The sequence below is a fragment of the Lycium barbarum genome, chromosome 1 (genome assembly GCF_019175385.1).
Source record: "Lycium barbarum isolate Lr01 chromosome 1, ASM1917538v2, whole genome shotgun sequence".
NCBI classification, from domain to species: domain Eukaryota; kingdom Viridiplantae; phylum Streptophyta; class Magnoliopsida; order Solanales; family Solanaceae; genus Lycium; species Lycium barbarum.
Window position 1 is genome coordinate 155,417,861 of NC_083337.1, and position 14,701 is coordinate 155,432,561.

General features: G+C 33.4%; 1 protein-coding gene across 1 annotated transcript; it reads left to right on the top strand.

Moving 5' to 3' along the window:
• The first annotated feature begins 5,801 nt into the window (after positions 1 to 5,801).
• On the top strand, positions 5,802 to 10,337 carry LOC132598616 (putative cytochrome c oxidase subunit 5b-like). Its single transcript, XM_060311601.1, has 6 exons — positions 5,802 to 6,330; positions 6,942 to 7,021; positions 7,156 to 7,206; positions 9,263 to 9,329; positions 9,431 to 9,510; positions 9,860 to 10,337. Exons 1-6 carry the CDS (start codon positions 6,165 to 6,167, stop codon positions 9,920 to 9,922), a joined length of 507 nt encoding a protein of 168 aa, XP_060167584.1. The 5' UTR covers positions 5,802 to 6,164; the 3' UTR covers positions 9,923 to 10,337.
• The last annotated feature ends 4,364 nt before the right edge of the window (positions 10,338 to 14,701 follow it).

Here is a 14,701-nt window from a genome sequence, read left to right on the forward strand (position 1 = left end):
CCTTAAACTTGACATGTTTTGTAAGATAGGCATATAAACTTATAAGGTGACCAGATAGACACTTAAACTTACTCAAAGTGTATTTTTCAAGTTTTTCAGTTGTTTTGAAAACAAAAACTATATTTTTCAAACACTCACAATTTTCATGGCCAAACAAGCCCTAAATATATCACAAAATATTTTTTTTAAAATGCAAAAATAAGGCAAACGCATATACATGAGACTATAAATGTGCACTTAAACCAATAAATACTCGCTAATCGCAATTTTGCAGCTTTCAATTAACTCGGATTTTTTTTTACACTTGAATAATTAAAAAACAATAACTTTAACCAATAAAAATCCTTAAAAAAAGAAATTTCAAATTAAGAAATTTCTTTTTTTTAAGGATTTTCTTCTCGGCTTTACAGTTTTCTTAATTTGAAATTTCTTTTACACTTGAAATACTGAACTTAGAAATTTCTTAATTTGAAATTTCTTTTTTTAAGGATTTTTATTGGTTAAAGTTATTGTTTTTTAATTATTCAAGTGTAAAAAAAAATCCGAGTTAATTGAAAGCTGCAAAATTGCGATTAGCGAGTATTTATTGGTTTAAGTGCACATTTATAGTCTCATGTATATGCGTTTGCCTTATTTTTGCATTTAAAAAAAAATATTTTGTGATATATTTAGGGCTTGTTTGGCCATGAAAATTGTGAGTGTTTGAAAAATATAGTTTTTTATTTTCAAAACAACTGAAAAACTTGAAAAATACACTTTGAGTAAGTTTAAGTGTTTATCTGGTCACCTTATAAGTTTATATGTCTATCTTACAAAACATGCCAAGTTTAAGGGTCCATCTAGGTATTAAGCCCAAGTATAAAGTGTATTTCATATAACATCTCATGCCTTCCTTTTTTACTAAAATTCTTTTAAGTATTTTTTATAATTGCTAGTCATTGGAGTAAACTTAATAGAGTAACATTTTTATGTAGTTTTCTAAAGATGCAGATTTTATTGAGAAATTGACATAGATAAATTAATATCTGGACCACATTGAAAATGAAATATTTTATACATTGGATTCATTATTCTATGTAATTTTTTTAAGCTCGGTTGTTTCTTACATTTCTGATATTTTTAAGAAGTGATTCAAGTCATCCTTAATTAGATAATTATTAGATTACTTGGAAGGCTACTTAGAATTCTGAATATACATAGTCTACCATTTGTTTATGTCCTTATTAAGATAATCATATTACTTAGAAGGATACTGAGATTTATATTACATCCTTAAATGGCTGGAGTAATCAACATTTGACGTTGTTTCATTTTATATTGTCAATGTATATAAATAGACTAATTCTCCTAGAGTTAATTTGTTGTTAATTACTATTCGATCGGCGGTGATGCATATGGAAGACTAGTTATCTTTTCTTATATTTTGGTTCATTTTCTTAACGGAAAAGGGCCAAATATACCCCTGTACTATCGGAAAAGGGTCAAATATACCCCTCGTTATAGTTTGGGTCCAAATATACCCCTGCTGCTACACTTTGGGTCAGATATACCCCTCATTTTAACGGAGAGACACGTGTCATCATCCTATTGGTCTTTTTTTTTTTTTTTTAAATGTCCCTTAATCAATAAAAATCCAACTCATAACCCAGTATCTAATAAAAAAATACATACCCATACCCGGTACCCAATTAAAATGAAATCTTTGCTCAAAAAAATCCATGCCCATACCCGGTATCCAATTAAAATGAAATCTTTGCTCCTCCTTCGCCGTCGGTCCATTTCATCAAAGCTTTCATCTTTATGCATTTGCATTTTGCTATACTTTTGCTTTTTTTCCATCAATCAAAATCTAATTCTTCTTCCACTTCAGCAAATTTTTCATCTCTCTGCTTTTACTATGCTACTGTGTTGTTTATTATCAATCGGATGGAATTTTTTCCTATTCAATATTTTCAGCTTGAACAAAATTTTCAACTTTATGTATTTACTATGCTATTATTTTCTTTATCCTCCATCAAAATTGGTTTCTTTTCTTCATTGCAACAAAGTTCTTAGCTTTCTGCATTTACTATGCTATTATGTTATTTATTCTCAATCAATATTGAATTCAATTTCAATGGTGAATTGGATGGTCCCACTATTACCATATTTAATCTGCTCCAAGGCATTTAATCTGCAAAGAAGAAAAGGGGGAGCAAAACTTTCATTTTAATTGGATACTGGGTGTGGATACGAATTTTTTTAATGGATACCGGATTATGGGTTGGATTTTAATTAATTAAGAGATAATTTAAAATAGATCAATAGGATGATGACACGTGTCCCTTCATTAAAACGAGGGGTATATTTGAGCCAAAATATAACGGCAGGAGTATATTTGAACCTAAAGTATAACGGCAGGGGTATATTTGGACCAAAAGTATAACTAGAGGTATATTTGACCCTTTTCCGTTTTCTTAATTGCACAGAAAGCGGTGATTAGTCTCTGTTGGAGACCAATGAAATTCCAAAATCATTTCTCGAAGTAGGGGATTAGAGTTCCAAATACCATTATTTGTTGGGCAATCTTAAAGAGATTGCTAGTTTCAAACCTTCATCTCAGCATTTCCCTTTATCCCATGACATTGTTCTTAGGTTTTTCCTTCTACCATCGCTAGAAGAAAATCTATGGGACTTACTAATTACTATCAATTTTCTTTTCAGCTCACACATGATAGGTATATGCTTAATTTTACGATACTTACATTCTACTTAATTTCGTTTATCAATATTTGGATCTGATTGAATACGCTAAGTACGCGTAAGGGTACATTTAATTGCGTAACTAATTAATTTGTTTTCACAAGTTAAATTGTACGGATGATGTAAAAATTCTTCATAGGTCGTGTATATATATATAACTTAAATCCAACTGCATCATTTATATTAGCATCTCTAAAGGAACTATTTTTTGTTTACACGCTAGCTAATGTAAGATATTTTACATAAGCAAGTCCTTCATGAGGTAATTACTTTAATAAGCATTGATTGGAGACATAGCCTAAAATATATATGATAAGTGATCCTGCAAGATTTGCTCGAGGCATTGCTCAAGCAGCAAAGAGCCCCATGGCATTTATGCCTTTCGGCTTAGGCGCTCGTCACTCCATTGGACAAAATACCCACGAATGTTGATCCGCTTCTCCTTTGAGCTTGCTCCAACTTACAAACATGCTCCTACTATTCGTATGTTCCTAACTCCACAATATGGAGCTCCAATCATCTTCCAGAAATTGTAGGTTCTATTCATGATATAACATTGCTGATGATATGAGTTGAATTTAAATGAAATAGGGAAGATTTATATAGTCGACTTCAACTTATTGGGATTGAGGCATAATTATTTTTATTGTTTATTCATATAACACATGGTATCTTCTTGCTAATACATCTACCGTATTCCATATTACAGATCTTTTGTTTTCAATGTAATCCCCTTTGTTCTTCCACCAACACTAGAACTACCAGTAAGATTTTTTATTATTATAAGAATTTTCACCTGCAACTAGCAACAGCTATCCTACGTACTGTTCCTATAGTTACAAATATAATATGTGTCAGAGATCCAATAGGTCATGTAATATTTTTAACACATTATATTGACAATTGTTGTTTTATTCATTAATGGCAAGTATTTTCTTTATTATCATATATGTTTTGCTGTGTTTGATAAATTTTGACGATGGCCCTTGATTAAATTTGTGAGACTTGTTATCTTTATAACAATGAGAATTGTATTAATAGGTCTGTTAAAATTTGATCTAAACATATTGAGCTTAGTCGTTGAATTATTAAGAAAAGTATATTCTTAATCCGGTTATTATCAATTAAGACCAATAAATATGTATTGATATCTATTACAGATGGCGATTAGCAGATCTCATTTCCAGAATTATGAAGAGATGGTCAAATAGAAACGATCTAATTGAGAATTTCTAATGACCAATTAGTATTATGTTAAGCAGTTCAGAGGACATTTTGTGGAAAAAAGTTATGGACGTAAAATATTTTCTTTGACCTGAGATTGTCAGAGTAATCAACAAGTTATATGATACTTTGATTTCGGACACGCCTAATACTCTAGGGCTGTAGTTGAATGGAGATTGTGTATGACTGCGTATGATGTTTTTGGAATTAATGATTGATCAAATTGAATCCATTAAAAAACTGGCAATGAAATTTGAACTATATTGTCATATATAAATTATAATATAAAGACAGAATATAGACCTTGACTAGTGTATTTTAAATGAATGAAGAAATGAATTTCTTAAATCATTTGCCTTTGCTGTCAAATGTAATGATATGAAAATATAGTTGGTAACCTATTGAAATTAAACAATACCCTGAAGTTAATCTAGAGTTGCAGTGAACAATGTAAAAATATGTAGTAATGTAGTATTATTTTTCTAACGGAAAAGCGCCAAATATACCCCCGTACTATCGGAAAAAGGGTCAAATATACCCCTTGTTATACTTTGGGTCCAAATATATCCCTACTGTTATACTGTTGGCTCAAATATACCTTTCTTCCGTTAAAGTTGTCTAAGTTGGACATTCAATCCTACATGGCATTATCATTTAATGAGGTGGATGCCACGTGGCATGCCACCTCAGCACCCTAACCCATTTTACCCCTCCCCTCTATTTATTCTTCCACCATTCAAATTTTCTTCCCCCACTACCATTGCCACCATTATTATCGACTAAAAGTAGTAAAACAATAAATACCAAACACCCAACCAGTACACACTATCTAGTCCATTACTGATATAATACACTGCCCAAAAATCCATCAATTGAACGTAGCAAGTAGAAAACGAAATGGAGAAGGGCCGAAGGGGAGTGATGGGTTTGTGAGAGCTGATCAAATTGATTTGAAGAGCTTTGGATGAACAACATGAGAGACACCTTAACAGATCATGGACTATGGGAAAGAGCAGCAATAAGAAGAAACCGTTGGATGATTCGTGCATTAACTACTCTACCGCTACGACGGCAGCCGCCACAGTCACCGCCTCTGCCGCGTCCCTCTCTCTATCTAATTCCTCCGGCGTCAAACCCAAGCAAAGACACGACTAGGAATTGACCCTTCCAAACTCATTTAAGTTGTTTACACCACGGAGCAGTTGCTGGAAACAGAAAATTAACATTCTGGCGAAAATATGGTGGTAGATTCACCGTCATCAGAAATGTGGCCGGAGATTCCACTTCGGAGAGAGGCAGTCGTCAATGGTGGTGGGGAATAAAATTTGAGGGGAGGTGTAAATGGGTTAGGGTGCTGAGGTGGCATACCTCATTAAATGACAATGCCACGTAGGATTGAATGTCCAACTTGGACAACTTTAACGGATGAGGAGCATATTTGAATCAATAGTATAATGGTAGGGGTATAATTAAACCTAAAGTATAACAAGGAGTATATTTAACCTTTTTCCGATAGTACAGGGGTATATTTGGCCCTTTTCCGATAGTACAGGGGTATATTTGGCCCTTTTCCGTTTTTCTAATGAGTATTCGAAAATGTTACAAGATGAAAAAGAAAGTAGCATATAATGTTAGGGCTGAAGAATACTTTCTTTTCTATTTTTGCTAGGAATCCTATAAAAAAAAATTTACTCGCCACTAACAAGTCTTTGACATGCATCTATTCAATAAGGTTTATAACTTAATAAATATATGATCATGATAAAATACTAGAAATAGATATTCTTATCTTAGTTTATGCTAACTCACTAGGAATTGCTATGTGCTGTTCTTTTCAGAATGCCATAGTAGTTGAAGTTGAGCTCTTTAAAACATTTCGACCCAAAAAAAGCTATACTTAAAACATGCAAATCAGAAATGTGTAATGGTTAGTTATTAAAATTAGAAATTGAGCAGAGCAGGTATCCACATTGGTGAGAAATTATCGCACGAGCGAGTCAACCCTTGGGCTTCGGGCCTTACGCTCTCTCATTTCATTCCATTCCATTCCATTCCTCCACTCCCAAAATCCGTGCTGTAAAAAAGCATAACATAACAACAGGAAAGAAAAAAGCACAGAGTGATAAAGCAACTATTGATCTCATCACAAACAGGGCCACACCTGAGATCATATCGAAACCCTCTCTTGAAGAAAAATCATGTGGAGAAGACTTTCTTCCCAGCTTCGGACTCTAAGCCCAATCCGATCCAATCGGCTTTCCGCCGCTGCCGCCGCCGCCGCCACCTCCTTATCTCCTTCTCCGTCGCCGTCGGCTTTCCGGCCTACGGTTCCTTTCTTCTCTCGCCACTTCAGTACTGCTTCTGGTAACGCTAATTTCATCAGATCTTACGCATTTACACACACACACACACACACACATATATATATAATATATAGTCTGTTCCAAAATACTTATCAGTTTTTTTGCTTCTCGAAAATCAAATTTACTAATCTTCGGAGCTAAATTAGATTAGATTTACTCGTATTTCGAAGTTAAAATTTAAATATATATACTCCTTCCTCCCTAAATACTTGTTGCATTTTGCTTCTCCAGAATCGATTTGACTAATCTTGGGAGCTAGATTAGATTAGATTAACTCGGTATTTTAAAGTTAAAATTTAGATATAAAACTATACGAGACGTACTGGAATTCTTCCCATATAAGTACGGTGAAAATATACATGTCAAAATGTTGGTCAAAGTTCATGTAGTTTGACTCTTAATAAGTGAAACATGACAAGTATTTTGGAAAAGAGGGAGTGTGTATGTGTGTTCTCAAAAAGCGAAACATGAGGAGTATTTTGGGAAAGAGGGATTATATATGTGTGTGGGTGTGTGTTTATTTAAATTTATATATAAGCATGTATGTATATTTGGTTTGTTTTGTTGTGAATGGATTGTGACGAGAACTGAAATCGTTGTTGTGTGGAACAGAGAGTGTTGTTAAGAAAGTTGAGGATGTAATGCCAATTGCGACTGGTCATGAGCGCGAAGAGCTTGAAGCTGAGCTGCAAGTGAGTTAGCTTCATTCGTTAAGATTTTGATGTTATATATTTTGTTTGTGGTTGTACTAATTCAAATAGATTTATTTAGGCATAATTGTGACTATAACTGATTCTTGATATGTGTGTATTTGTTTCTTGCTTAGGGAAAGGGACTTCTCGACATTAACTTTCCTGAAGGTCCTTTTGGCACAAAGGTCAGTGTGGATACTAGTTTCGCATATAAATTAGCAAACAGCAGGTTATTACTTTTTTTTTTTTTGTTAAATTTGTTGTCACTTAATGAAGTTGTTTTATCTTATCTGATGTATATTGTTGTATTAGATAGAGTCAGTAGTTTGCATTTGTAGTGATGCTTAGCTCTTCCTATCATGGATAATGTGCATTACTCAAGAATAGGTATTGTTGGAGGTAGCTGTTCTTAGGCATTTGACTGACTTTCTCAATAAATACTTAGTATTATGTATGGGTGCAAATTCTATTAGGTCATATTGAGTTAAACTAAACAGAAGTTTCTTCCGCCATCAAGTATTTATTTTGTAGGATATGTTTAATAGTTAATATAAGTGTCTGAAAGAAAATGCACATGTTCGCCTTCGAAATCCCAATTACTGTTCCTTCATATATATCTAGTTCTGAAATTTTTCATATATTTTCATAAAGCCACTGCAACTTTCTTAAGTGAAGTAATAGGCCGCACATAGGTGCTGCTTTCCCTCTTTCATCGCTGGAACATGTCATGGTACAGCATTTGATCCGTCATAGTTAGTAAGACCTGGATGACTGTTTCGAAATTCCACAGCGAACATGATGCTTGTTTCCTTTAAGGAGGGGAGGGGCATTGGAGCTAGTTTATATACTTCCCTTATGTTGTTTTTTTTCACGAGTGAAATTAAATAGATGAGCTTCACCTCCCCTCTTATGTGCAATTGTGGAAGGGTCAGAAAAGAGTGAGGACTGTCAATTCTCTGTGCTTTCACTTTCTAACCAAATGGGGGAATATAATCTTGTCTCACTTTCTCTCCTTCCTATTCTTGCTTCAAGCGAGCTTAATCATATTTATTATGAACATAATAAGAATAAATCTCTTTAATTGAAGTGCAATGTTACTTACTTCTTCTTCATATATGTGTATTTCTGCGGAATATGGAGTAGTCAATGCTATCTCCTTGTATGAATCATGTTCAATGCTATCTGTTAGATGACATGTGAGCTCTAATGGCTAGTATTCTTATTACTCAAATGGTGCCCCTAGTTCTTCACGTGCTTATGTTCATGTGCTGATGCTCGTTCACATTCTATGAAGCTGGAGCGCAAAATCTTTTGAATTTCTGCAATTACCATGTATATGGAAACAAAAAGTGATCATTTTGTATGGCATCTTCTGGTCTACACTTGTACATGGAAATAAACTATGGTCTGCTTAGATGGGTTGTAACTTGTAAGCAATGCAGTTCTTGCACCAACAAAAAGACATGTAAATGTGCGAATAAGACAATTAACTCGCATGCATGCATGTATAATTGGGCAGCATAACAGTTTCTCTGGTGTGAGTAGCTGAAATCACTACAGATTCTCAGAGTATTGTTACAAGAAACTTCATTTTGCCTGAGTATGGTTACTTTGACTAGATCTTTGAGGATTCACTAGAAATGCTGATACCATACTGGAGACTTTAGAACTTCTGCAATTGTACATGAGGCTCTAATTGTCAGCCAAATCTACCTTTTCTTCTTTTTTTTTGCTCTCTGATCTCCACTTCTTTAACCTTCTGTAATTTTGATTTTGTAAATACACAGCAGTTTTGACATCAACGAAATACCATTTACCCTTTCAAAAATCACAAGAAACTTGTCAAACTTTGAACATATTCATGTCAAGCTCATACCTGAATCCGATTCTCTCAGCACGTAGGTCTCCAATGTCCAATCTGTTGTGACTAAAAACGTTCCTTTGATTTTTTCTGTTTTTCACAATTTAACACACTCAAATGTAATTGTTGTATTACCGTCAGTGATGAAATCTGCTAATGCATTACATTGTGTGCTTATGAGTCTTCAGACATATTTAATTTGGATGTGGACTGCTGCTTCTTCTTATGTATGATTTAGGATAAAGAATTATTTATCAACGAAAAACAAAGGACTATGTGTGAAGAGATTGTTTAGATTGATAGCTACTAAAATTATTAGTTATCTTTCCAATTAGATGTGTGGGAACATGATCAAATATTTGAATATATTTTAAATGCAGGAAGCACCAGCTGTTGTTAAATCCTACTATGACAAAAGAATTGTAGGATGTCCAGGAGGTGAAGGCGGTAAGTCTCCCTTACAGATTCAGATAAAAAATGTTTCTGTTACAGATTTTTTTCCTTTAGCCAGTTCACTTAATCGTCTAACTTGTTTTCTAATTTAACAGAAGATGAGCATGATGTTGTTTGGTTCTGGCTAGAGAAGGGCAAGCCACATGAATGCCCAGTATGCACACAGTATTTTGTGGTAAGTACGGAATTTCTGTATTCTTGGGCCATATTATCAAGTTCTAGGCTGTATGGGAATTGGTAGGGATGTGAGTTCATAGTCCTGCGGCACTCCTTAATCAGGGGGAATTTTTGATTCCTTGCAGCAATAGGGTGACATTTTCCGTCTTCTTCTTTTTTTTCCTTCAATTTTTGAGAGCAGAGGGAGGAGGGGAAAGGGAGTAAGGAATCTGAGATGTAAATGATCTAGTTCTAGGCTTCTAGCCATCAATTGTTCACGTATGGTGGTGTTACCCACAAGGACCTTAATATCTTAAGCTTGTACTTACAGTGAAGCTCATACTGGCAATGATTTTAATTCTATGCAGTTGGAGGTGGTTGGCCCTGGAGGACCTCCTGATGGACATGGCGATGATGATCATCATCACTGATAGCGTTTGCAACTTTTCTGCCGGAATAAATCTGGTTGAGATGATGAGAGATTTACTTGCTCTACAAACTCAGGATTAAAAAGTTCTGTGGTTTCATCTGCTTTTAGTGGATCAGTTGTTCTTACGGCTGCTGTGGCGGCAGTGAAGTTGAATAGTTTTGCTTTTAGATTTTAATGTTAAGACGTGTCATGGTCTATTGGAATTTGGAATTACAAACCCAGTTTCTCCAAATGCAGAGCTCAATAATCGATATCCACATATTGGATTTTTTGGTACCCAAAAAAAACATATTGGATCTTTTTGCAAGTGTTTCTTTTTGTTTCGTTGAAGTGGTCATGTTGACAGAACTTGGACATGAACCAAATAATGTTTTGTCATTACCCCTCACCCAGACATATGTTTTGTCATTACCCCACACCCAGACATACTTTCATAGCACTTCCTTTATAAATAGGTAAATTGACAACATGTGACATTTGCCGTGAAAGGTGATGTGAATTGAGGAGTCACCATAGCTGGGCTACTGAATTCTTTTGGGGCGTGTTAGCTCTAAAGGAACTGCCTGTAATGTCAGTTACTTACACACTCAGGTGGAGTGGGTCTACATTTGAAGTTATATGTTTGGCAAAACCTATTTGGACATGGTTTTGATCCAAACTCGGGGAAGAACCATTTAATATGTATAAATAATCTATCTAGGAGTAAACAAAAAGGATTGTAATACATAATCATAGACAAATCCTTGCTTAAGGTTGTATGGTTGATTGATATTTCAGTTTACCAAGATAGATGCGTTCCGAGGGAAGTTGCGTAGCATATGAATCATCAAATGAACAAACTAGGAAACAGATTCTCAAAATGCGGGGATCAGTTTGCCTGTATCATATAAAATTTGTGAATTTAACCTATAGTTGGATATGTATGATGTGCCCTTTTTATTTTCAAAAGAACGAATAGTGCAGGCTCGTGTTTTTTTAAATTAAAAGAAAATTCTAGGACCAAGGAAAGAGTAGTAAGAATTGAGCCCTCATTTATTGAATGGGAGACTCCTGCTCCCCTACCAATCTATATATATAATATAAAGCTAGGGGACAAGGTGATGTGACACCTCTCTATGGCCACTATTGATATTTATCTTTTTTGTCAATTTTTTGACCATTTTACCTCATTTTTCTAAGTAAAAATGAAATATAATCATGAAAAAAACCTAATTCAATACAAGCATTAAAAGGTTACTTATTGCAATTAGATGCTCAATGTTCAATTCTTTAATCATGGAGAAAAAGGAACGCATACCGTCTCCATTTGGGGCAATACTGAAGGAATTGATAAGGCCTTTTCTTCCAATTTTTTAGTATAATAACTCTCATTAATTACTGCCTTAACTTGACCAACTCAACACTATTCTAATATGCATAATTAACCTGATGAATATAAAGAAAAGAAACGGCAAATATCAAAACATAAGCTTTTAATTACAATAATTATAATAAATCCATCAAAATTGTGGCAGAGATTATGGAGGAGGAGAAGAGTTGTGCAAGTTATGGAGGTTGGCAATATATCAGCTTGTGAAATTGTTGTGTTTCGGCTGTAGCATCCAAGGAAATTCTCAACACCCAGCGACAACGACTTCAAGCTTTCTTTTGTTTTCGTATGTTGATTTAATTAAATATATATCTTAAGATCTTACTCCAAAGATCCAACACCATCTTCTCCATATTTTTACAGCTTCATTGGTGATTTTTTTGCAGTCATGAAAACAGAACAAAAATTATCGGGTATCGCTTTTTTCCTTCATATTTATTTCCTTCTTAGGGTTAAATTGGGTATGTATTTAAGTTATATATTCCGTTAGAATAAGAAATTTTGCATATTCGATTATTTTTACATGTTATATCGTGTAATTTATTTTATTTTCAAAATTATCATATCTTATATGATCACGACTAAAAACAGGTTGAAAATCGAAGGTCAAAACCAACGAAGCAAAACCAAATTTGACAATATCGGAAAAGAACGGTTTGGAAGATAAACCGACGGATTCCGTCAAAAAACCCTGAACTCCAATGTAACTTCCGTCTTTGGTCGGTTTCTTTTTCAAGACCGGAGGGGATCCTTGGGAGTGGACGTAGTTTAAACCGAGGGAGACCATCGGTTGTTTAAATATATAAATTCCGGTTTGTATGATAAAAAATATATATATTTATAATACAATATTTTTAATATAATATGTTTATATAGGCAAGGGTTGTGTAACTGTATGTTCTTGAATGAATACTAATAAGTTGATGTTGACTTCTTTCCTGCAAAGTGGTAGTACGAAGACGATTGAATATGAGGAATAAATGGGAGAAACTTTTGACGTCAATTCTGTAATTTCTTTTCTTGATTTAAATTTAATGAAATAAACATTAATTTTAGGTTTGTTGATTTTTATAGATGAAATAAAATCAATAGTAACGGGCAAAGGAGAAAGAAGAGGAAGAGTTGGTTTATGTATATGGGGTTATAATGTTTTTTATATTAGTTATACCAGGAGCTAGGCCAAACAAAATAAATATCACATAAAATAAAAAATTGTATAATGACATGGGTAATTAGTCGAAAATTTTAAAAAATATAATAAATGAGATTGATAATGATGAAGGCAAAATAAACATAGCATAGAATAGGAGGAGAATGTCAATTCTTCAAAATTGGAAAAGATATTTGATTTTAAAGCAAAATTAGAGAGGAAAAATATTTTTTACCCATAATTTAAGGGATTTGTTTTTCTTTTTGGATAGATCTAATTATGTCAGGTGATAAAATGTCAAAGTTTTTTTTTTTTTTTCTTAGAAAACAGTGATAATAATAAAACGGATTAAGACTTAAAAAGACTATTTTATAGTATATTCAATTTTCGAATATAGGAAATTAGTTTATAAAGGTAATGAGATATTTCATGACCGCGCGAAGCATGGTTACATTTTCCATTATATTGTAAGCTTGGGTATGCAAGGTCGTGTAAAATCATTAGTTGCAGCTTCGGTAGAATTTAGTAATTTTGATCAAGATTCTGTATTTTCATTAAGAATTATTTTAATATGTATAAGTAGTTCTTGAACGCACTAAGTTATCCCATCCTAGAATATACATAAATTTAAAATCCTGAATCCGCCCCTCTAAGAACATAAGTGTACGTGTTACCATGATAGCTGCCCATGTTTAGCTTCCAGGAGGCTCAAACATGGAATAGCGAACATCTATCGAACTCTATAGAAAAAGGCAAAAAAAAAGGAATATAAAGTGAAGCATATTGTTAGGAGTGACGCGGAGAAGAACTAGGAAAAAAGTGTGAACTAATAAGACAATACGAGAGAATGGAAAATTTTCCTTTTCTGGTACAAAATGAATATTTTTTCTCAGTTAAAAAGCATCTTTTTGTAATTCCTTAAATATGGACAACTTTTTTTTTTTTTTTTTTTTTTTTTTTTTTTTTTTTTTTTTTTAATGTTTTGGTTCGAAGTTTAAAGAAGAAGCAGCAATACTCCATGATCCATGAATATTCCTGACCCATACGGCCATAAGGACAGCTAACCTTGTAATGGTGGCTCAGAAAAGAAAGGTACTTTAGTGTAATGGGAATCAAAATAGAATTCATTCTCATCATAAAAAAAACAAGGAAATTTTACCAATTATGGACAAATACCCAAAGAATATTGCTAGCTGTTTTATATGCGCTTCTATAGTTCTATTCCTTTCTTTTGGGATAAAAACACAGTGAAAGAGGAGAAAATCAGAATTGGATCCGCAGTTTTGATTAGTTAGTATAATTGATAAAATATTATTGTGCATGAATATACTCAAACACTACTTCAATTTATTCAGACTTTCGTATATGAAATTAAGAGTGAAAAAAGTTTAACGTGGTAAGGGACGAGTTATAGTGAATAATGTTTAGTTACTTTACTTTAAAGTGAAAAAAGTAGTTGCATAACTGACCGTTACGTGAACTTAACTTTACATTTAATTTCTACCAGATGAATCATTTCTCGTTAGAGCTGGACAAAAATGAAATGACATTAAAATTCCCTTTTGGTTCTGGCATCTCCATTATTTGTCCTTTTCTATTTAGATAGTCACATCACAGCTTTTGATGATTAAAGGCGGATGCGAATTCAGGATTTTAAGAGGATGAATTTACTTTAGATTTTTTTTTTTAAAAATACGCAAAAGTACGTTTAGTTGGGTTTGATCTCACAAACTCAAGAGATTAAAGGTAGCACATAGTCAGTGCTCCATTCGGTCTAGTTTGAGCATGTGTTCCTTTAGTTAATATTAGATATATCTTACGAAATATATACATAATATACTGAGTTTAGTCGGGTGATTATGTGTTCACGTGACCCATTTTTTATACCTGGATTCACCCCTGATTAAAGCATGCATCTAATTCTAAGACGCTTACATTTGCGATCCTTGACAATATACCCTTCAACAAGTGTATTTCCACTTGTAAAATTTAAGGACAGATTGATTTCTGACGTGTTATTTAATCTATTTTTATCACGAGCAAGTTATTTCCGCCCGTTGAAATTTAAGGACGGATTGGATTCTAACATGTTATTCAATCTATTTTGATCTAAGTAAACTTTAAACATTTTAGATCATGTTGCTCAATCTTATTTAATCCACTCAAATTTCTCAAGGAGCTACATGTTTGATACCTTTGGGGTGTCATATTTGCTCATAAAAATGTAACTCGTTTAAACTTGAATTGTTCTAGTTAGATCA

Excerpts from the sequence above, each read along its gene's own strand:
- LOC132598616 (XM_060311601.1), top strand. The coding sequence starts at position 6,165 with ATGTGGAGAAGACTTTCTTCCCAGCTTCGGACTCTAAGCCCAATCCGA. Across the intron at positions 6,331-6,941 it reads CCACTTCAGTACTGCTTCTG|AGAGTGTTGTTAAGAAAGTT; the intron begins GTAACGCTAATT and ends TGTGTGGAACAG. Across the intron at positions 9,511-9,859 it reads TATGCACACAGTATTTTGTG|TTGGAGGTGGTTGGCCCTGG; the intron begins GTAAGTACGGAA and ends AATTCTATGCAG.